Genomic DNA, 25,250 nt, shown 5'->3' with positions numbered 1-25,250 from the left:
CAGGGAGGAAATCCAGACCGCGGGGAGGAAATTCCTAGAGCAGGGAGGAAATCAGACCGCGGGGAGGAAATTCCTAGAGCAGGGAGGAAATTCAGACCATAGAGAGGAAATTCCTAGAGCAGGGAGGAAATCCAGACCGCATGGAGGAAATTCCTAGAGCAGGGAGGAAATTCAGACCGCGGGGAGGAAATTCCTAGAGCAGGGAGGAAATCCAGACCGCGGGGAGGAAATTCCTAGAGCAGGGAGGAAATTCCTAGAGCAGGGAGGAAATTCAGACTGCAGAGAGGCAATTCCTAGAGAAGGCCACTGACCTACTCCTGCCTGTCACAGGTATCACACAGACTTTAGTAATTAAAACCAAATTATAAATTTGCATGTTACAGAGCTTGTTAGGAAATAAATGGGAAGAAACAGATGTCTTCTGCCCATGCTATGGGAAAGGACTCCTTCGACGCCAGACACAGCTGTGTCAGGTGGAACAGGAAGATGTCCACTCTGTCAGAAGACGCCTATGGCTGCAGTGTATGAGGCCTGGTCCCTACTTTAGAAGGCAGGGGTGGACTGCGGGTCTCAAGATGGGCACCAGCTACTGCACATGGGCTGTGTCTATCCCTCTTCTCTAACTCGAAACCTGTAGCTTCCTTCAAACACATAACTCCAACCAAGCTATATATGAAGATTCTTTGAATATTGTAGTATTAAAAAATCTTGCATGTAGGTTCAGCTTACAATATCTTAACCCACTTTGTACTCATGCCAGGAACCAGCTCTTGGTCAGGGTGCACAGTTACAGAGGAGAGATGAGATTAAAAACCTGAAGCTATTTCCAAATACTGGAGAATGGGCTGCAAACACCCTCTCCTGGCAAAAAGGCCTTTGTTTTCAACCTCTACTCCTGCCCCCAGCAATGTTAGGCTTCAAATCTTTGTGGGGGCGGGGGGGGAGGTGAAGAAGAAAAGAAAGAAACAAAAAGAAAATCCCTACAGAAGAAATAAGAATCAACTTTGTCTCCCAGGAGACACGTGGAGCCGGCCCCCAATCCCAGGACGAAGGACATGAGGGGCTTGTTATGTACTGCGAACCCTGTCCTTTACTGTGCCTTCCTTGAACACCGGAGCAGCAGGGCACTCCCTGAGCATCAAGCCATCTACAGACCTCGCAGGTCGACATCGGCAGGGCTCTGAGGAGTGCATACATCTGTAAACTGTGAGCAAGAAACACCTGCCCTAAAGCCATCTACAGACCCCGCAGGTCAACATCAGCACGGCTCTGAGAAGCACATACATCGCTAAACTGTGGACAAGAAACAACTGCTCTCAGCAGCGCAGAACATGAAGTGGACTTGGATACGTCTCCGAGAGCCGGCTTCTTGTCCTCGCCACATCCAAGGCACCACGCCATTTGCCATCAACCTCACCCCACCCGCCAGAGCCCTTGACCATCTCTGCCCACCTTCTCCTATGCCCTACTTCTAGCCAAGTGTAAATAGGAATTCGAGGCCCCAGGAATTTTGATATTTTGGTATTTGGGGGAGAAATATAGGTTATGGAGACAAAGATGTAGGTTTACATCCTAGCTCTGCCACTTCCAAGCACAGAGACCTTGGAAAGTTTTCTTGCTTGTAAGAGTCGGTTTAACCCCTACAATTTAGGCTGCTATGAGGAAGCCAGTGTTCGGCCCTGGTGAATGTGAGCCGTGGCTGGCGCTTCTGCGTGGCCAAGTGGGGGGCCACAATGCCCAGCTCGCTCTGTCCAGCTCTCCAGAGCATCCCCAAAGGCAAACCTTAATTCTCCTGTTCCCCAAATCCCCCCTCCGTCTTTCCTTCCCACCCTCCCTCAGGCTCAGGGATGTGTGTTTTCCTATCTTCTCCTTCCACCAGCTCCTAAGCATCTGGTCCCATTCCCTCTGTCAACATCCTCAGGGAAGGACGCTACAGCAATGTGTACATGTGGGGAGAATTCAGCCTGTGTTACCTCTTTCAGTGGCATTGCATGTTTTAACATTTTAAATTCCTAAAATATTGACACCCATACAGAAAAGTGCACAAAAGATAAATGTACATGTAATGAATTATTATCAACCAAAACCTGTGAAGACATTTTCCAGAGCAGGAAAAGGACTCCCCAGGTCAGCCCCCTCTGCAATCACAAAATAACCCCCCTGCCCTCCACCGCATGCAAGGGCCATCGCTCCCTGCTGGTCTTCATGGTTTGCCACCTCTGGACGCATCCGTCAGAGCTGGAGCTGAGTTTTCTGACTCTCAGCTGTGGGAGGATTTGTGGTTGGGGTGCCTCCGTATGGGGCTCCGTGGACTCAGGAGGACATTAGCGCACGGCACCACTGAGGAAGGCACTGGACCTTTTCATCAGTGCTCAACTATAGGACGAACCAAGCAAACCGCAGTGTTCACCCAGTCAGACGCCAACGGACACAGATCTGTTTCCAGGCTTTGGTTCTCATGTCAACACTGCTGGGAATGCCCTCCCAGGTCTCCTCCCACACAGGTGAATGCATTTCTCCTGGGTTTCCTCCTGGAATGGAAGAGCTGGGATCTTAATCACCCACATGCAAAGGGGCCAACTGTTGTTGCAAAGGGCAGTACCAATTCCCACCACACCCATAGCTCTGTCCTCACCAGCAAGTCATAGAATCACGCTTTTTCATTTCTGCCAGACCAGTGGGTGGGTGGTGAGGGGGGAGGGTGTTGCTCTGTGACTTTAATTTGCATTTCTGACCAGTGGGTGTGGAGGGGAGTTGCACTGTGACTTTAATTGTGACTTTAATTTGCAGTTCCCTGGGACTGAAGATCCGAGGCACCTTTTCCTGCCTTTACTGGTCATCAGGATTTTTTCCTTTATAAATAAAATGCTGCCCGCTCGAGACTTTTGGCCATTTTTCTGCTGGATTGTCTCATTATATTATTTGATTAATAGGAATTTATGGATTAATAGGAATTTAGGTATTTTGCATTCATGGCTTTAAGAATATATGATTATGAAATAAAGGAATCCATTTCCTATTAAAGATCTTTCTGAGACAACTGAAGAGCTGGAAGGCTTTGGGGCAAGGGCTTTCTCCGCTCTCCAGGAATCATGCCAGTCAGTGGACCCCCGTTCCCTCTGCTGTGGCTTGCCTCGAGGTACGTTTGCATGTATTATTCATAAACACACACATGCACTTTCTGAAAAACAGCTCCTATCTACGGCTCATTTTAAATCTCATTGTCTGATTTTCAAATTTTTGTAGAGTCTACTTCTATGGTAACCTCGGTATAAACTTGAGGGCAAAAAACACTTATTAAATACTGAAATTTACCCAATTTTAGTAAACTTGATGAAAAGTACTCCTGCCATGTACAGACAGTGGATACTGCAGATTAGCCATTCTGCGTATGAGCTGACTTCTCCGTGAACCCGCAAGGGTGTGCCCAGAGGTCCAGCTCCCTGGCACCTACAGATCAAGACACTGCCCAGCTGTGGCCCATGCTGTTGACCACGATCTCACAGGTGATGCCCGCTTCTCTGCTTCTCTGCATTATTTAACTTTCCGCTTCTCTGCATTATATAACTTTCAGGAAGAAGTTAAATTCCAGTATGAAAAGATTTATGATAAATTCTTTGTGTTTGGGGGGTATGTATACTCAACATCTCTCGCCCCCATAATTCTCCCTTCAATTTCAAAATTCTCTCCACAATTTGCCATGACTCCATGAAGTTTCCAAAGTGACCCTCGCACAGACAGTGGCTCCCCCGTGCCCACATGTGTGTGGAGGGGAAGCCTGGAACACAGCCGGGGATTAAGAGAGTTTTTCCATAACTCTGTAGACCTGTGGAATATACTAGTCGCACCGACCAGGTGAACCAGGGTTAGAAGGACGCTTGCCCTGCCAGCACCAAGGGTGCAACCAGCGGAACCCTGCCCCGATGTGGAAACACTGCCCCCCTCACAGACAGCACCGTCTTCCCAAAGAAACTGTCCCCCGACGTCGAAGCTTTTCATCCCGCATGCCTGGCTTCCTGCCCAGTGCATGGGCTGCCCAATGAACACCAGACTTCTATATGCAAAGGGCCATCTACTCTCTTCCCCAGTCCATTCCTTGGATCAAACATTCCACGTAGGCAGTTAAAAAAAAGGAATATTTCTATACAGTGAAATGTTACTGGGACCTAGTTGGAAGCAACAATGTGAGTAAATGGTACACTGATTTGATTCCAGAAACAAGCCACTATTTGTAGATTGTACAAAGTTCAGCCAATTTTGCACGTTTTCTAGGAAAGTTCTTTGGGACACTCCTTAATTATCAGATGATATCACTAAAGCAACAGAAATAGATGTCCCTATCCCCACTGCTTTCCCCTTCGTAAAACAAGGCTCACCTCAAAATGCTGCTTGTGGATGAAGGAAATAGGACGTGAAAGTGTCTCTCAAAGTCAAAGAGGGACACACACAGACCCAGTTAATCTTGCTGATGTTTTTCTCTTTCATTTCCTCCATGAGTTTGCAACAAAACTATTAGGTATACATGTTAGCTTAACTAAAGATATTATTTCCAGCACTATTTAGGCTCTGGAGAAAAAGTTTTACAAATAAACATATTTTAATTCCACATCGTGCATCCCCATGGCCAGTCACTGGAAACATTAGGCCTTATATCATTGCTGACTGTGGACACCCTCATTCTCATGGAACCCACAGAGGTCATGAGTTCTGGCCAGGGCCATGGCTCAGGAAGCTTGAAAAACATCTGAATAATAAACAGAATTCCAGATTAAAAGATACCTGTCCCTTAAACAGAAAAATAAATCTAAAGGTAAACTCTAAATGCAAATGTTTCAAGATTGTACATGAGAAACAGGGAGAGACATTTTGTAGTTTATTATTGCTTTATAATAATGTGTTTTGACTATCTTAATACATATGATCCAGGAATCTGGAGGGCTAGATCATAGCATTTCTTCATAGATGGTCTGATAAGTCTCCCCCACAAATTAATCAAACTTGGGCTGCAGATTATTTTCAAATAAAAATGATCTAAATCATTTACAGCACCATTGGCAAAAAAAAAAAAAAACCTAATGGGAAAGAGAATATTGTATAGATTTTTAAACTTCTAATTTTATTACTTTTAGTACATCAAGCCCTCCTACGAGTAATAACACAAACCATTTTGAAATTGACTTATGAAGAAAGACCCATTTTTCTTTGAAAACATGCATACAAAACCAGCAATTTTCACTTTTTTGGCCAAAGAAAACATTTGGCCATTTCCACTGGTGACTCCAAGTCCTTGTGGTTATTTTAAACAATTAAGGGACCTGAGTCATCATAACCCATCATGATCAGACGCAGGGCTATCTTCCTTTAGTAAGCTGGCCTCCAGCCATATGCATACATTCACATAGCTTCGCCCTTCCCCTCTTAAAAACAAGGGCTCCCTAAAACGTAGGCTTTGTCAGTGACGAGATCTATTCCCACTGTGGCTCACGATGCTGGCCAAACTGGATTTCCCTTTGAATCATGCGTAAACCCAGGGAAGATGATCAGAAGCAACGGCAAACCAATTCCCTTCAAGCCTTCCACTTGGAAAGGCACGTCAGACCTACCCGGGCACCGGGGCGTCTTGTGGGCCACGGCGGTGCCGCTGATGGGCCTCCCGTTGGGCGTGACGCACCAGCAGTATCCCGTGTAGCTGTGACACTGGACCTGCGAGAGAGCACAGGACGAGTAAGCTCTCCCGGGCCCATGGCGCAGCGCCTCACAGCTGTGAGGCCCACTCTGCTTTCTGCGGCAGTGGCTCAGACAGGGTCCTGGGATACCCAGAGCTACTTCTGTGGCTGCATTTGAGTCCTCGGTAAAGAAAGTGTGCAGGTCTTGACCCCAGGGTTTTAGAGATAAAAGGGGCCCAAATCAGCACTTTACTGACTGCTAGTGTGTGCTGGACACCTTACCTGTGAAGTCACTAATCCTCACCGCCTTCCAGATGCAGCCCTAGCCCTCACCTTATGAATGGGCAAACTGAGGCCCGGGAAGGTCAGGAGCTCCCCATTGCAGAGCTGGGAGAGCAACCTCGGCCTCTTTAGTGTTCACTCTGCAGCCTGCACCACCCGCTCCCCCTGCAACCGCAGCCAGAACAGCCTGTTCCTTCAGCTCCAGTTCCTCTCTCTCTCTTGTTCTCTCCCTCATTGTCTCTCAAAGGCCAAACGATGATGTAAACACACAGAACTCACATCATCACCCAATGGGCCACAGGCATGTCAAAGTGCAGAACCTGTGCTGTTTTTTCTCTTCTTTCTGCCCCGGTGCCAGTTAGCATTGTATGTTAGTACTTTGTTTTTCCTTAATAAGGAGTTAACAGCATTGACATACTCAAAACGGAAAGCTGGCTGACTTTCTCAACAGTGCCTTTGGCTGACAACGTGAATTTGACTTGGCTCAGCTCCATGTCTGTGGGCCTGTCAGGTTGGAATGAATGATCCAGGAGCTCGCTCTTGGCACAGACATGACTTTTAGTGTGTGCTCCCCATAATTAAAATCAAACTAAAATTAAATTCTAAGCTGCAAGCCAGGTTAGCATGGTCTAATTGGCCTCACTAAGGAAGCTTCCTGTGCTAAATTCATAGTAATGAAAGTGTGAATGACAGCAGCAATGATATAAATGCCTATACCAACTGAGAAATAAACACACACCTTCATTTATGTGTCTATTTATGCCAAGTAGGCTCATTATGAATTAACTTCTAAAATGCAGAAGGCTGATTTCCCCAGAGAACAAACCCGCTGCTTCTTCTGTTCGGCTCCCCCTTGCCTGCCTTCTCCCCACATCCGCTCCATGTCCCCCTCCCTAATTGCGCAGGTGCAGAACCTCCCAAGCAAGGCCGGTAACCTGACTGTAGGTGCCGTCGTCATTGCACTCAGGAATGAACACTTGCTGAAACTCCTTCCGGGCTTGCTCCTGGGTATACTTCCTTTCGGCCACACACCTGGACACGTCTGTCGAGAAGAACAGGGCAGAGGAGTGGTTATGCGATGGGAAGAAGATAGAACAGATAGGAACATTGAAAGATGTGAAGGCATGAGTCAGGCAGGAGTGCTGAGGACCTGGAGGCTGGAAGGGGCTTCGCAGGCAGCTCAGCTCTCAGCAAAGGCAGCCTCAGAAGAAGGGCAGGTGCCTGTCACATGCAGGCCTGGTCCTATCTGATGCGAGACCCAGGGGCGGGAAGGGCAGGACCATTCTCCACATTGAGTGAGTAAGAACACTGAGGCCCAGGAAGGCCTCCTAGCTTATCCCTGGGGAAACAGGTGGCCCCTGCTTCCTGAAAATGGGGAAACGTCAGCTGTCTGGTGGGACGCAGGCAGGCTGTCCTCAGATTCAAGGACGTCCACCTGAACACACCAGGATCAAGTCCAGATGCAGAGGGCAGGCAGGGCTAGATGCCACCGTTAAAAACAGATCAAAGGGAACTGACTGAGGGGTGGGGGTCTTAGGACGCACGGGGTGGGACTTCCAACCATAGCTGCAGCCCAGGGCACCGTCCCACTGAGACCAGTCTGAGAGGAGAGTATGGCTCATCCCTTTTCTCTGTTTCCCGTCCTGCCTCCACCTTCATGTGGAAATCTGACTGTCAGGTGGATAAAAGGGTCAGGTCTTCTTAGAAAGCCTCGTCCTCTGCCCCAGATGCTCCACATCCCACCATCCCAACAACACAGATTTCACAGAAGGTGCAATGTCACCGCTGCTACTTCAGAAGACACCCCAAGGACGAGCAAAACTGGAAAAGTCTTTAGACTTCCAGGCATATCTATGCTCACTGTGGAAAAAAACTAATTCAGAAATACAGAGACATGAAAAGCAGTAATGCAGGATCCGTGTGTGCCACGAGCAGGCCTTGTTTCTCCCTAACCTGCAGGGCCAGGTTAAGACACATGAGGACCACAAAGTCGGTTGCTTACTGAAGCTACTCTCAGCCTTCCAGCCCAGTGAGCGAAAGCTGTGAGCCCAGCATCAACCAGGCCCATCTTTCGGTGCCCCCAGGGGGAAAAGGCTTGTCCTAAGAACAGCCTCCCACCACAGGAGAAGACGTCATGTTGGCTGCCATGGGCCGCCTGCCCCGGAAGCAGAACACACATGCATGCTTTACTTCTTGGGACCATCACACGATATAGCTCATTTGAATGTTAAAATTTGAAAAAAATGGCTTTCCTTTTTTAAAAGAAAGTATTTCCAGATTTCAATCACAATTGCCTACATCCTGAGAGAGCACAAAGGCCCTCTCGACTCCAAGGACTCTTCTTCAAATGTTGTTCATTTCTGTATTCAGATGGTGACTTTTTGACTCCCTGGTGGTTAAAGTGCTGGCTATGGCAAAATGCGATCTGATTACCAGCCCTGGGCTCCACCCATCACAGCGGGCTCCTACAGGCTCGCCTCTAACAATGCTCCAGGGCCTTTATGCGACTCCTCTCTGGCTTTTGCAGAACCACCGGCCACATGCTGCATGGAGCATTACGGGCCTACACATCTGAGCAAACGCTCCTCCATCCATCCCAGCTTCGTGCCTTCAGCTTTATTCTAAAGTCTGGCCTGGCCAGCCAGCACTCAGCAACATGTGGTTTTAATGCAGTCTGTGTTTTAGCTGAGGAGAAATCACTGCTTTGCTGGACTTCTGTCCTCGTTTTTTAGTATAACCTGTGGTTTTGACTGTCTAAAAAGGAAAAGTGATATGAGTTCCAGCTTGCGAGGTCTCCACGAGGTACAGATGGAGCTATAAATTAGGTCTAATATTTGAGCCATCGTGGAACATGCCAAGAAAGCTAAGTTTTCCAAACTCCTTGTGGGCTCCATTCTTGGCGCGGACTTCTTTTAAAGACTCCACATCTGCCACTGGTCAGATAGTTCTGAAATCTGCAGCTCTTGGGTTTAATAGAATATTAAATTCCAAGTTTACGTCTTGCCTATGGCAGACCATTTAGTCATAGGAAACAATTAAGACTTAGCATGAAATTACAAGGCCTGCATAAATCATCACTCAAAATAAACCTGCAGTCATCTTATGAAGTAAAACTGCTACAGGGTTGCGGCTTATTCCACAGATTTGCTATTCCTGATTCTGGATATCTCGTGTTAAATCAGGTTCAAGATCTTTACTACAGAGAAGAGCCTGAATAGCATCCACAAGGTCCATTCCACCGAGAGGCACAAAATCGCCAGGGAATGAGCGCTCAGAAATAGTCATGGCCCCCGTGTGTTCTCAATATCACTCTAAGCCATTATATGCTTGATACAGACACATCTTAGACTGAATTAAATGCCCCTCTTTATAAAAATCAAAATATTAAACACACCCTCAAAATTATACTATTTCCAACTTCCCAACTTTTTAATGGCTTTGAAAGAATGGAATACCATGCTTCAACACTGACCCCTGGAAACCTTATTTAGACATGATGATAAATGTCTCTCCTTAATATATTTTTACTCTGTATGATTCTTTGGTTGAGTTAAAAATTAAGCAGAGCCCTGTTCAATGGCCTTGTTGAGATTCCACTCTGAACACTTTATGTTTAACTGTTTGATTATTAAATCTCCAGAACATAAGCAACATAATTTTTTAAATTACTGTACGATGGCTGGGTGCGGTGGTTGATGCCTGTAATCCCAGCACTTTGGGAGGCTGAGGTGGGCGCATCACGAGGTCAGGAGATCAAGACCATCCTGGCTAACATGGTGAAACCCCGTCTCTACTAAAAATACAAAAAAAAAAAAATTAGACAGGCGTGGTGGCAGGCACCTGTGTTCCCAGCTACTTGGGAGGCTGAGGAAGGAGAATCAATTGAACCTGGGAGACAGAGGTTACAGTCAGCCGAGACTGCGCCACTGCACTCCAGCCTGGGTGACAGAGCAAGACTCTGTCTCAAAAAAAAAAAGAATTACTGTATGACTACACATAACATAAAATTTACCATCTTATGCATTTTAAAGTGAACAATTCAGTGGCATTTAGCACATTCACAGTGTTGGGCAACTGCCACCTCGGCCTAGTTCCAGAACATTCTCCTCATTCCCAAAAGAAAACCCTGTGCCCGTTAAGCTGCCATTCCCCATTTCCCCCCCACCTCAACCCCTAGAACTATCCATCTACCTTCTGTCTCTACAAATTTGCCTATTCTGGGCATTTCCTGTCAATGTAATCACACATGAGGTACCCTTCTGTGTCTGGCTTCCTCCACTTAGCTTGATGTTTTCACAGTTCATGTATGTATGCTGATGTATGTCTACAGCAGAGATGGTGCATCAGTGTAATCATACACGAGGTATCCTTCTGTGTCTGACTTCCTTCACTTGGCATGATGATTTCAAGGTTCATGTATGTATGCTGATGTATGTCTACACCAGAGATAGTGCATCAATGTAATCACACACGAAGTATCCTTCTGTGTCTGACTTCCTTCACTTAGCGTGATGTTGTCAAGGTTTATGTATGTTACAGCATGTTTCAGAGCTATGTTCCTTTTTATGGCTGAATAATATTCTATTGAACAGATGGACCATATTTTGTTTATTCATTCACTCATGGATGAACACTTAGGATCTTTTGGCTATTGTAAATAATGCTGTTATAAACATTCAGATGTAAATTTTTGTTTGAATGCTTGTTTTCAAGTCTTTTGGGTAAAAAGTAGAGATGATGGAGTAGAAATGATGGTTCACATGGCAGTTCTGCATTTAACTTACGGAGGGAGTGCCTGTGTCTGCCACAGTGCTAAACCGCTGTATGTCCAGCCAAGAGACAAGTGTTTCCATTCCCCTATCCACCCAGAATGCATTTTGTCTTTGTTAAATTGTTGTAAACATCTGACTGGGATGAAATGGTTTCATAGTACTTTGGCTCATAGTATTACATTACTATAATACATATCTACCTCAAAGAAAAACATCTTAGCTGGAAATTATAATATTAACACTTTAAATAAAATTGTTAATCTCTTTCTAATTGAAGAATTTAGTCACTTTTTACTAGACCAAATAAAAACTTTCTGATGTGAATTTTGTCATACATTTTTAGAAAATTTGTGCTCTTACCTGCAGAGCTGGGACTTTATAAATAAAGAATTCATCATTGCTTAGCAAGGCGTCACTAACAACAGGTTTTGTTTTGCTTTAGAGACAGGGTCTCTGTCAGCCAGGCTGGAGTGCGGTGGTGCCATCACGGCTCACTGCAGCCTCAGCCTCCTGAGCTCAAGGAATCCTCTCACCTCAGCCTACCCAGTAGCTGGGAAGATGGGCACCACCATGACTGGCTAATGTTTTAATTTTTGTAGAGATGGGGTATTGATTTGTTACCCAGGCTTGTTTTGAACTCCTGGTGTCAAGCAATCCTCCCACCTCTCAGAATGCTGGGATTACAGGCATGAGCCCCCACACCTAGCCCTAACAGAAATATTTTGATGAATTTTTGGCTAATGATAGTTAATTGTGCAAGCAATTTATTTCTACCTGTTGGATGATATTTCCTCTCTCTCAGTTACAAAACAAAATAGGCTCCAATCAGATTACAAGCTTGTTTACATATCAAGATATGTCATGGAGACCTGGGACAGTGGCTCATGCCTGTAATCCCAGCACTTTGGGAGGCCAAGGCGGGTGGATCACCTGAGGTCAGGAGTTCGAGACCAGCCTGGCCAACATGGTGAAACTCCATCTCTACTAAAAATACAAAAATTAGCCAGGCTTGGTGGTGGGCACCTGTAATCCCAGCTACTCAGGAGGCTGAGGCAGGAGAATCACCTGAACGTGGGAGGTGAAGGTTGCAGTGAGCCGAGATCGTGCCACCATACTCCAGCCTGGGTGACAGAGCGAGACTCCGTCTCAAAAGAAAAAAAAAAAAGATATGTCACAGAAACCATTAAAATGTGATGCTCACTACAAAGTAGAAATGAATAGAAGTGTTTTATAATGGTTACTTATGATGAGTGTTTTCTTTTAAATGGAAAGCAAATAATTCCCTACTTTGCTAGAATCTCTCAAAACAGGATTAGGCAAGAATCAGCAGAGACTGCTTTGCTGAACATTTTACAGAGAATTCTGGAGAGCAACAATTAAGAGGAACAGTTAAAAGGGATCTTTGAGAAAACTTTTCAAAACAGGGCCATGAAACAGTGATCTTCACAGGTGATGCTGAATTTGGTAGTCCTAAGCCCAGAGAGTTCCTCTCTCAGGGACTCTTGTCTGTAACAGAATAGAAGAACATAAACACACTAAGCTAGGCAAAAGTGAATCAAAGTAACTCTTCCTGTTGGTCTTCCAAGATGCTTTGGTCTACACGAGAGATGGTGTCTCAAGACTTTGATGCCACTCAGCTTCCTACTGCAATAGGCAGAGAACTCTGGGACACAGGTAATGACGGTAGAGTCTCATTCATCGATATGGAAGCAGCAGCTAGCTGGATATGTTTCTGGTCAACAGATGCTCTGACTCTGGATCTCGCAAGGTCACTGAATGGCTATGATTATGGCCATGGCCATGTAAACTCTTCCAATTCAGGCTCAGCTTGCACTGCCATCTCCCCATGACCCAGTGCAGGGCTGGCCGGGACGGGGCTGGTGTGGGAACGCCATGGGCTGAACGAGCAAATGGCAGCCAGGCAGAGGACACATATGGTGCCTTTGTAGTGGCCACGGCAATGATAGCCCTCAGAGTGGCATGGCTTTTATTGATTTTGGCATCAAATGAAGGCAGACACTGTGTTTTAAAAGTTGTAGTATTTTACCCACCCATAATTTTGAAGGCCAGAGTCAGAAAAACTAAGAATGTCGTGCTGCAACACTCTCCAGCAGAACTGAAGTGTTCTTTTCCATCCTAATGTCCTAATACAGATGGAAGTGCTGTGATAAGCTCCCCCAACCCCAGTGATCTGCAGCCCTTGGTCGGCAAAAGCAGCATGATGCATCCCCACGGCAACAGACAAGTGCATCCGTCCAAGCTTCCCTCAGCCATATCCGTCCAACTTTCCCTCGGCCATAACCAGAACGACACTATTTCAAAGCTAACGGAGACAGGAATGACATTTTCATCCCACAGCAACAGACTAGTGCGTCCGTCCAACCTTCCCTCGACCATGACCAGAACGACACTATTTCAGAGCTAACGGAGACAGGAATGACATTTTCATCCCACAGCAACAGACTAGTGCGTCCGTCCAACCTTCCCTCGAGCATGACCAGAACGACACTATTTCAGAGCTAAGGGAGACAGGAATGACATTTTCATTTTACATAAGTATTCTCTTTTTAAATGCACAAAGGCAGAAACAAAATTGTAATAGGAAATCCCTAAATATGTAACTGAGATTGCCAAATTGTAAAGAGAAAGTTAAGAGAAACTGCAAACCATTGCAAGACTATATTACAGTATTCAGACAGCCTTTATAATATTTATACAAGAAACCACAGATCATGCCCATCTCTATGAAAATTAATAACAGTGATTTTCAACAGATCAAAATGGATGATTGTGTAAATGGTCACTAAATCCTTTGCAGGAAGGCTGACTAGAGCCTTCCAGAGGGCAGAAGCTCCTAGGCTGTGCGGAGAGGCCCCTGCTCTGCTGATGAACTGGTAACTTGGGTTTGGTGGTGCCGCTAAAGCAAACCGAGGAAAGGCCCTTTGGATGTGCAACGTTCCAGGAACGTCCGGCTGTGTTTCTGATCACGGCTGCACACGAGACCGAAGGCCCTGAACCTCCTGTTGTGTCTACTCCAGCCTGTGAGGAAGGGCGCTCCCGAACAGCAGACGTGTTAAAATGCCATAAGCAAGTCAAGGTAAACGCACTCTGCAAACTGCAAGGCACAAGCACAAATCCGATTGAAGTTGCTTCTGATAGCTGTGCCTGCAGGAAGAAGGAAATCTAACCTGGAAAGGGTGGAGCCAGGGACAAGCACCTGGCCCAGGAGCCCAGTGCACAGAAAGAATCACACTCATGCTCACTCACACATGCACGCATACACACACACACGTACACACGCATACATACACACACACGCATACACAGGCACGCATACACACACTCACACACATGCTCACTCACACATGCTCGCATACACACACACATGCATACTCACACATGCATGCATACACACACACGCATACACACATGCTCACACATGCATACATACACTCACACACATACACACACAAATGCACACATACACATGCACGCATACACACATGCTCACTCACACATGCACGCATACACACATGCATACTCACACATGCATGCATACACACATGCATACACATGCATACACATGCACGCATACACACACATGCATACTCACATGCACACACGCTTGCACACACACACATGCTCACACATGCATACACACGCATGCATACACACACACACATACACACATGCATACACCACACACGCACACACACGTGTACACACGCATACATACACACGCATACACAGGCACACATACACACACACGCACACATGCACGCACACTCACATGCACACATACACTCATGCACACACATGCTCACATGCATGCATACACTCACGCACACATGCTCACACATGCACGCATACACACTCATGCACACACATGCTCACGTGTGCATACACATGCACACATACACATGCACTCTCACACATGCACGCATATACACATGCATGCTCAGACACATCAACACACATACACAAGGAGGCACACTCAGACACGCATGCACACTCATGCATGCACAAACACGCATTCACACACTCATGCATACACACGCATGCTCAGACACATGAACACACACATTCATACACAAGGAGGCACACACATGCATGCACACACATAAACACACATTCACACACAAGTATAGTCACATGCATATATGCACACACACGTACACTCACACAAGCATACACTCACATGCACACTCATGCACATTCACACACATTCACACTCCATACATACACACATCAGCATACACACACATGTGCACACACACATACACGCACACTGTCACATACATGCACTCACACACGAACACATTCACACACTCACATACGTGCACACTCACACAAGCATACACATGCTCTCACACATCCACATTCATGCACATTCACACACATTCACACACACATAGGCACACTCACAGGCACATGAATACAGTCACATTCACACAAGCATTCACACAATCACACATGCACACACATTCACACACAAGCATACACGCAATCACACATGCACACTCAGTGCACATGAACACACATTCACACTCATGCACACACAACCTCACACATACGCACTCACATGCAACAGAAACGCCCTCTCGCACATTCATTTTCACACTCACACCCCCGCACAGATTTCCTTCGTGGAAATGCCCGTCTCTCTGAGGAAAATGAACAGGTCTATGCTGCCCGGTGGGAGCCAGGCGACACTCCGGCCCCGGGCGCTTGTGCGGGGGTGAAGGAGCCTCATGGGGACGTCGTGACTCCCACTTCCTCGAACGCGAGGCTGCGAAATTCCGAGGAACGGGCAGGTGCGGAGCTCTCTGGCCTCTTTCTAGGCCACTGAGTACAAGGAAGAGCTCGATGGAAACACTCATGTGATGGGAAAACCTCCAGAGAGAGAAAGAATTCTTTGGGTTCCTCTGAGCCGGCTCCTCGTTCTAGAGACGCGAGGACAGAGCGCCCTGGCCCAGGCTCGAGCTCCGGCGCCCTCAGCTCGTGGCCCTGAGAGTCTGGAGCTGGGCTGGGCATCGGGACACCTGCAGAGGCCACTTTCTACTGCCCAGGACCCTCCACCGCCCAGGCCCCTGCATTTCACCCCCACAGGGGGTTCCCACGTGCTGCCAGCGCCTCACCCGGCGGAGCCTGCCCAGCCCCAGCTGAGGAAAAGGCAGGGTCCTCCTTTCTACCGGTGCTGAGAAGAAGCTGCGGGCCGCAGGCGCTACTGCTGTGCTTTCAGGAAAACTGCAGCAGAAGGAGCAGAGCGCGTGGACGGAGCCCCGCGGGGAGGCCTGGTTCCTCTGGAGTGTGAGACGCCCATGGCTCCAGCTTCTTAGGCAGCGCCTGGCCTCGGAGCCCGAGAGCTCTCGCTGCTGATTCAAAGGATGGCAAAGCTGCTCCCCCGGCAGGGGCAGCCCCTCAGGTCCATGCTGGGAAGTGGAAGGAGCTGCACCTCGACCCACATCAGGTGTGAAGCCGCCTGGCTTTCCTCCCGGAGACACTCCTGCCCGCTGTTCCTCTCTGGAAGCATCAGGAGCAGGCGTGAGGCGGCTTGAGAAGGCCTGGGAAGGTGCCACCCCAAACGCCTGCTGGGCCTCACAGCCGGGCCACGGCGCCGCCGGCCACAGGAGCAAAGCGGTCCCCACCCCACCCCACCCCAACTCTGCAAAAGCTGCAGAGAATGCCGGAGAGACAGCTGCAGACAGGCCTCACAGCCGACTGTCTGGGGCAATCTTGAAGAAAGGAGCTTTTCCCGGGAAGCGCTGACACGAAACGCCTTGTCATGGCGCAGCCAACTTGGATGAGCGGCCCCCAAACCAAGTTAGATTCTTGTTACAACCATCACTTGGCCATGGGAGTAAACTTCTGCGTGTATCACTCCAGGGGTTCACCAATGGAAAGAACAGTCTCTAAACCTCATCGTAGCAGTCACCTCTTTTTTTTTTAGACGGAGTTTCACTGTTGTCGCCAGACTGGAGTGCAATAGCATGATCTCAGTTCACTGCAACCCCACCTCCCAGGTTCAAGGGATTCCTCTGCCTCAGCCTCCTGAATAGCTGGAATTACAGGCATCCGCCACTACGACCAGCTATATATATATATATATTTTTTTTTTGGTATTTTTAGTAGAGACGGGGTTTCACTATGTTGGCCAGGCTGGTCTCCTGACCTCATGATCTGCCTGCCTAACAATCTTAATAACAGCATGTGTGTTCATCTTGTGGAGATTCGAATCTGACTGTGATACCTGTGGACCTCCTGCGCCGTGGGCCTCATGTGGGCCAGATGCTGGCTGAGTCCCTCCGGCTTTGCTGAGGGCTGCTGAGGTCATTGTGCGGCCTCAGAGACGGATGCACAGGGCGACGGGTGGATGTTAGAGCCTTTGTCACCACGTTCCCTTCACTCAGACTCACCCGTTCAGAAGCTCTTGGTCCTCAGATCTCCAAGGAAGCTGCTTTTGTCCAATATCTGTTTCCGGAAATCTCAAAATAGTTCCAAGTTCTCCTGGCATTTGACTTTTTTTTTTTTTTTTTGCTTTTCTATGGAATGCCAGAGATTTTGTTGAAAAGAAAGACAGCCCCAAAAGTCTCAGATCAAAAGAAAAATATTAATGTGTTTGCAGAGTTCTGAAAACACAAACTCCACAAATTTCTATGAAAATATGAGAAAAATGCATCAGTGTAAACCACTGCAGTTCTATTCAAGGTCAATGGTTAGATCACAGTCTGAAGTGTGCAAAAACGTTTAAATCGAATTTAATTAAACGTGGACTAAACTATTTGAACTGTTGCTTCCAAATAGTACATCCAAAAGAGACAGGCCTATAGAACTGTCACCCACCAAAAATGTAAAAATGCCCCCAAAATGCTAAAGACAGCCACAGCCTCATATATGCCAAGGCGACACTGTGCTACACTAGCCAACGCCCACTCCAGGAATCACGTAGAGAAAACCCGGAGGCTTATTCGAATTACACGAATGATCTAAAGGGACAATCCTGTGCTCCCTCTTTTACCTTCTGGGAAGAAAATTCTCAACCTGGGTTTTGTTGTGGAATGTGCAATATTTATACTCTTAGAGGGAAACAGAAGCACAATTTGCTGAGTAGACACCAAGCCCCGTGTCTGTTCTCACCCGTCCTGGGCTCAGTGTGTTTTCTCCTGCTCCCCGGGAGCCGCTACTGCTGCGTTTGCAGCAGTGGGACAGGCTGGATGCTGGGATGAGTATGTAAGTGACTAACAGTGTGACAGCCTAGAGGAAGGAGCTGGCCCCTCAGGGCGAGGCCGAGGAAGGAGCCGGCCCCTCAGGGCGAGGCCTGTCTTCTGCCACAAGCCAGGATGCAGGTGCAAGGCTGCTTCTTTAGGAAAACTCCAGCTGCAGATGGAAGGCAGGAGCCCGTTTTTAAAGGCAGCCCCCAGCAGGGAACAGACCTAACTGGAGGCAACACGTGGGCGGAAAGCAGACGGAGCGTCTCCGAGCCCAGCCCCGCATGCAAATCTAGACTATCAGAGGGGCATGACACCCAGTTATTTCAAGATCTATAATGCACAGTGAACAGTCTCTCCTCAGACTGATTTTAATGTTTGCTGCCTTGGCAGCTGCAGCACCACACACACGAGATTTTGAAGACTACAGGTGTCTGTGCATTCTTTCCAACAGAATCCTTTAGATTTAAGTGAGACCTACTTTGGTTAGGTACATTTTATTTTTGCCTACTTCTCCCTTATATTTGTTTGTGTGTCATAATTTATGATAGAAAGTTTCTTCAGTAACATAAATAAGAATTCCCACTGAAATAATCATCCAGAAAAATTAGCTTAGATGCAGGTACACATAAACTAACAAGGATATTACCAAAAAGGACATCTGTGTTTAATTGACATTTGTTCTCCCTGTCCAAAGAGAATGTCACTTTGACCCTGCAGCTGGGTATGGCAAAGATCCGAAGTCACATACTGGGGAGACACCTGAAAATCCCACGAGCCAGAGAGGGTCACAGGTGTCGAGCTTCCACCTCCCTCCTTTGTCTAAGAAATCCCTCACATGCTCGTCCTCAAAGGCCACGGCTAAAGCAGAGGCTTCTTCGTGGCCTTTCAATGGAATATCTGACTGGAGTTATCTAAGGGAACGCGGCAAGAAAAGGGAACATGAAATTCCAAGTTTAATGAGGTGCTGTGACCTCCCCACTTCTACAGCACTTGTTTCCACAAGCTAAGACTTCATAGGCAATCACTTTGAAAAACTTCTCTGAAGAGTACATCATCTGATATTTAAATTTATTCTTAAATGGTTTCTCTTTTCTCAGCACAGATAGCTGAGATTTATAACTACAGCCAAGGCATCAAATCACATCTGAGTCTTTCTCCAGTGTGAGTCTCACACACATGGGTCAGACACAAAGGAAAAAAGAACATGCTTCCTTCCGGCCAGGTACCTGGCTCCACGCCGACTTTCCATAACCCACGGCCATGCGGTTTCCCGGGTGAAGCACGCTGGAAATCATGTTATCCCCGGACAGTTGTCCAAGGCACCACTGTCCTTCCTAGCCAACGAAGCAAGACTTCTAGCAGTAGAGTATCGGCAGTAGAAGGAGGCAAAACGTGGAACAAGACACACTGTTCTTGGTGGGCAACGTGTGTCCTTGAGTCTGAAAGACGCTTCTTAAAGGAGTAGCTGGTCTCCAAAGAAACAGACTGACTTGTTCTTTCTCAGATGCAGAGTAAACAAATTTGCAGCGTTGGGGCAGGCTAGGGAAGCTAGGTGGGGTCAGCACTTTGGGGTCCTGTGCTTATGACCCCACGAAGTGGGCACCACCGCGCTCTGAAGAAGTCCCATGAGGGCCCCCTGTGCACCCCGCTATGTGCCCCATGGCTGGCCCTTGTGTGGAGGGAGGTGTCCTGCCACCCTGTAGGGCCCCAGCCGTCCACCACGTAGGAGAGTCTGAAGACAGGCTGGGTGTTGGGAGCATCCGGGATCCTATTGAAAGTCTGACGTGAAACCGTTTCCAGTGCTAGAAGCAGGCCAGTCAGTTCCCATCTGGAGGATGCTGCCAGGGACAATGATTCTTACAGAGTCCCTGAGTTCTGGGGCACCCAGTGCTGAACTGAATCAAATGAAGAGACGAGCTCCCTGAGAGGTTATCTGATGGAGAACAGCACAGACTCACTCGCAGCCTCAGCACTCTTCAAGGAATCATTCAGTAAGAAGAAAACGCCAATTTACCGAATGTATTAATATCAAGTAAATGTCAGAACTTATTGAAAGAATCAGGTTGAAGCAAATTGATCATAAAGTTTTAGAATCACATAGAACCAAGCTGCTCAGTAAATATCAGTTGTCCACTTGAATAAACTAAGAGTTTGTGTGTGTGTTTATGTGAGTGTGTATGTGTGTGTATATTTGTGTGTGTGTGTCTCCCATTAAATGAATCTAAGATATTTCACCCAAGTGCTCACCAAGGGAATTAAAACTAAAATAATGTACAGTTTACTGAAACCTAAATGTCTACTAAGAAAAAAAAACCTATAAGGACAAAATAGTGATACAGAACTATAGAACTTCAAGTACGTTAGATTCAACAAATTATTTTCCTTTTCCTTGAGATAAGAATGGATGCTTAAGGAAAAAAAATAAATCAGTCATTTACAAAATATCATTTATTTTAAATGGTATATTCTATTTTCCCTACACCACAAAGAAAGCTGGAGCAGATATTGCTGCTACCACAGTCAAAGTTTCAACGTGTGTTTTAATGTAAATAGTGCATACAGGCATATAATTCAGTGAAAGAATGTCAAATGCTTTCAATTTTAATCATGTTGTCTTTACTTTTATGGACTTTTTTGTAGAAAGATTTTCACATCTGTGTTTTAAATAACTTTAAATTATTTTTTCTACTACAGTAAAATTTGTATATATATAGATCTTTCACTTTCACACATTTTCCAAGTGTTGTTGTTTTCTATTTGGGCTAAAGTTAGTTGGAGCCAGTTCCTCGGCATGCGAGTACACTGGAGGTTCAATGTGTACATTCATCACCAGCTTTTATTTGGGCTAAAGTTAGATGGAGTCAGCTCCTCAGTGTGCGGGTACACTGGAGGGTCAATGTGTAGCATCATCACCAGATATTAGCTGTTTCTAGAAGGGGCTGGCACTCCCTCAGGCCATAGAAAGTGGTTTTCCAGAGTCCCCAAGAGCTGTTTCAAACAGATGAGTGTCCAGAGCCCAGCTGTCTGAAATGGATCCTGAGGTCTTGGGTGGGTTCCACGAGCTGGCAGCGACCATCCCAGGCCACACGCTGTTGTGCTTGCCAAACCTGTCCCACTAAGTTCACCCGCGAGCTGGCAGCGACCATCCCAGGCCACATGCTGTGGTTGCCACACCAGTCCCACTAAGCTCATGTCAGCACCTTTAAACTTTGTGTTTGGGATTCAGCTATGATACTGCCACTGCACTTCATTTATTTGAAGTATGAATCAAATAATTTTTTACTGCATTTTGTTCCTTGCAATCTCAGTAGCATATTGAGGTTAATGAGTGAATTAAAGTTCCATTTTCCCTTTGAAAGTAGCTCACCCCTCCATCTGTGGTCCTTTCTAAAGCACGCCAGGGCTTCAGCACAGCAAGACTCACTGCAATTGTGCTGGTGACGCTGGGGCCTGGCACCCCTGGACAAAGGCACAAGGCAGGTGCTGGGATGGGGCAGCCTGGTGAGCTCAGGGAAGCATGCGCCATGCAGAACGGCAATTTGCATCCATCCCTGTTCTGCCCACGACTTCCTGTGTCTTTCCATTTCCCACAGGAAAGTGCAAACTCTGGGATCCAGCACTCAGCCCTGCCAGCCCGGCTCCACCTACTTCCCTCTCGGGCCCTCCTGTCGGTCCTCATAGGACCCTCTGAGTGGGCTTCTGTTCTGGGGTCTTCATGACTCCCCCAGCATGAGGGGAGGATAACACCATCATGTGATAAACACTTTAGAAACAGCATCTGACTGCAAAACCAGAATGGGACTTTAAGCTCCAGAGCACCAATCCCTCCTGTGCCCTCAGATGTATAATAAAATCATCTTCCCAGGGACTCTTACTGGAGAATCTACCTGCCTACCTACTGTGCCCCATACCTGGCATTTGTGTAGCCTTTAAATGCTGCGTCCTGAAATACTCTGACTTTGAACAAACTGTAATTTCAGAAAAAAAAAAAACAAACCCTTGATAATGAATAGCCATTTGTCATGGGCAAAGCCACAGGTGCACGTGGACAGGAGTCTGGCCTTCAAATCAGGAGTCTGTGCACACTGCTGGCAGATAAATGCATACAGGTTGGGTTTGCCACCGGGCAGGGACCAGGGCTCCAGAGGGAGTTTATGCTGTTCCTTGTTTTCAGAGCACTAAATCTGGGTAAAGTCACGTGTTTCTCAATAACAGGGATGCACTCTGAGAAATCACCCTGATATGGTTTGGCTGTGTCCCCACCCAAATCTCACCTTGAATTGTAGTTCCCCACGTGTCATGGGAGGGACGTGGTGGGAGGTCATGTAATCATGCGGGTGGCTTCCCTCATGTTGTTCTCGTGATGGTGAGTTCTCATGAGATCTGACGGTTTTATAAGGGGCTTTTCCCCTTTTGCTCGGCACTTCTCCTTCCTGCCATCATGTGAAGAAGGATGTGTTTGCTTCCCCTTCTGCCATGATTGTCAGTTTCCTGAGGCCTCCCCAGCTGTGCAGAACTATGAGTCAATTAAACCCCTTTCCTTATAAATGTACCGGTCTTGGGTATGTCTTTATTAGCAGTGTGAGAACAAACTGTTACACACCTTTAGGCAAGTTCATCATTGTGTGAACATCATAGTGTACGTACATGCACTTAGATGATATATACATCTTCATTTATATACTTATCTTTTCATATGGAAAACAGAATGTCCCAGCATCATTACTGAACATCAGTCATTTCCCATACTTGATCTCAATGCCAATATCAAGTGCCATCCAACAGGTTTCTATATCTGCTCCATTATAACGTTATGGGACCATTGTTGGACATGTGGTCTGTCATGAGCAAAACATCCTTGTGACTGTATATAGGAATGTCTTCGTAATGTCAGTAGGAAGAACTCTCAGGCCTAAAGAACATGGCAAAATTCTGCCTCTGTCGTCTGCAAAAGTAACTGAAATCTGTTTACCTGGTATCATGTTGCATTACGAAAGGAAGAGCAAGCTTATTCAACACCTGGGTAAGCATGGACCTAGATGCTGCACTCAGTGCTGGTTTGCAGTGTGGTTGCTGTTTTGTTTCATTTAAGAGGATTATTGAAGCTAATTGCCAGATGATGCAGAACATCACCTCAAAGGCATTTTTAGTCTCTGTGGTCTTTTTTCCTAGATACTATGACAAAGAAGGTAAATTTCTTTCTGAAAATAACTCTGAAACATCAGCATCTTTTGCTGAATCAAACCCTTCATTGATGTAGGAAGCATTTCAATCTTTGGCTCTAAGCATTAGACTCTTAACTCTGAATCTAATTCTTAAATTGGGAAAATTGAAAATTGAGAGTAGAAAATCAACACCAAAAAATCACTGAAAACTGCACACATGCTATTGTACACATCCCACTTGCTAAAAAGAAAAATGAGAAAGAAAGAAATCTTATTGAGAATAATTCTAGAAGACTTTGGGGAAAAAAAACTGAACTAGTTGGATAAATTTCTTTCATGATGGAATAAGGCATTCTAAGAAAAGAATATTAGACAAGTAAAAAAAGACTGCACTTAAAATTCATAGAAATTACTCTTCTTCCTTACATGCTATGAAAAAAATGTCAACATAAACTCGAGTTTGTAAATGTAAAAAGTTATCAAGCATGAAATTATGTTTGCATTCATTTTGATGATGGACGTACCCATCTTTGGATGAGTGATCAAACAGCAGCTTACCTTTGCAGTTTCCTCGATATGCAATCTCTAGCTGGGGGTCTTTGCACTTGGCACGTTGAAATTCACAACGGGAAAGGAAGGTCCTTCCATCAGATGCGCAGAGAGGTTTCTGGGGTGAACCCGCACAGTCCAAGCTACAATCCTTGTCTTTATCTTGATCAACTCTCAAAAACTTAAAGGAGAAAAAAAGAAGCCAGGCAAATTTAAAGACACATTCTTCAGAGCAGCAGAAAACAGAAGGCTGCCTCAGGCCACTTCACAGTCAGGGAATGAAAGCTTGAGGGATAACGCCACCCAGTTCTCACCCCTGCCAGAAGCGTCACATGCACCTCTGAACATTTTAGCCATCGTCTGTTTCAAAAGCCTAGATAATTTGGAAGTTCTCTACATCAATATCGGCCATCTGACACAGAACAACATGTGACTCATTGATCTTTGAAGGGGGTGCACGTGTGCCTAGTTCACCCCTGAAAGTCTGAGTAGCAATGTTTTCCTTTTAATTTGTGAATTCATTGACTAATTTGCCTCCACATTCATCACATTGTACCATTCTTTTGGAAGTGACAAGTATCAGGAATGTCCACTATCTGGAAATGGGAGGGAATCCTTCCTGATTTAAATGGTGCCACACAATTTCATCTACATTCTCCGAATGCAGGTGAAATCTACATTCAATTGGACTAGACTGCACTCAATTGGACTATTGTTCTTTGAATAAATGTTAGTTGAATGAACGAGTGACCTTATGGCCCAGAGGAAGCTTGTGTATTTCTCTGAAAATGCCTAAGGCACAGGAATCCTCTCTGCAGGCCATAGAGATCACCTAATGGTCATGTGTGCCCCGCAATTCCCACAGCGGCCCCAGGCCCTTCATCTCCCTCCTGCTCTTTTACAGCCTGACACACACTTCAGAGCTCACTGGATCCCAGGGAAGCCTCCGATCTGGGCGTGCTGGCCCCGCGTGTTTTCCTTGGACAAGTCATCAGTGTCCTGCCACTTCCTGACTGGCCACTAGTCCTGTCCAGGCCTCCATCAGGCCAGACAAAACACCAGACACCAAGGTGAAGCTCAAAGTGACCCTGAGGAAGCATCTGTGCTCCAGGACAAACAGGATTGTCAGAGGCCTTCGGTCCCCGGACTATCACCTGCCCCAAGGGGTGTTCTCCCTGATTCAGAGCAGAGACAATGCATTAACCAAAAGAAAGAAAGAGACGCGCAGAGCTGTGGCCGGCAGAGCATAGGCTATGGTAGGGCGTGGCCCTCTGGCCGTGGTGTGCACGTGAGCGGGGCTAGGTGGCATTGTTCGCCCAGGGACATTTGTGGAGATAAAGAGAGCGCTGCTCCAATCCCTCTTCCAGTTGAGCAGGGGGAAAACAGGGTTGAGGTTCAGCAGAACCTGGGGGGCCCTCATCAACATGCTCCTTTACCAGTAAGAGAGGAAAAGGAAATTCACCCACTCAGGATGCTGCCTTCCTTGAGAAGCTAACGAAACTTTCCGTCTTGAAGTCTGCATCTCAGCTGGCTCTGTTTAAAGGTTAGCTTTGCCCAGCTAATCAGCACTGTAACCCTCTGTGGCTGCGGATCACCAGGTGGGTT

At 46.6% G+C, this 25,250-nt stretch overlaps 1 protein-coding gene across 1 annotated transcript in view; it reads right to left on the bottom strand.

Moving 5' to 3' along the window:
- SMOC2 (SPARC related modular calcium binding 2) overlaps positions 1–25,250 on the bottom strand; it is a 213,275-nt gene that overhangs the window by 123,440 nt on the left and 64,585 nt on the right. The window contains exons 2-4 of the mRNA XM_030809981.1: positions 23,655–23,826; positions 6,884–6,990; positions 5,604–5,703 (exon numbers count right to left, since the gene is read on the bottom strand). Coding sequence (XP_030665841.1) covers positions 5,604–5,703; positions 6,884–6,990; positions 23,655–23,826 — 379 coding nt within the window. The remainder of the gene's footprint in view (positions 1–5,603; positions 5,704–6,883; positions 6,991–23,654; positions 23,827–25,250) is intronic.

The sequence above is a fragment of the Nomascus leucogenys genome, chromosome 3 (assembly GCF_006542625.1).
Source record: "Nomascus leucogenys isolate Asia chromosome 3, Asia_NLE_v1, whole genome shotgun sequence".
NCBI classification, from domain to species: Eukaryota; Metazoa; Chordata; class Mammalia; order Primates; family Hylobatidae; genus Nomascus; species Nomascus leucogenys.
The sequence above is the reverse complement of the archived record's forward strand: the minus strand, read 5'-3'. Positions and strand labels throughout refer to the sequence as shown.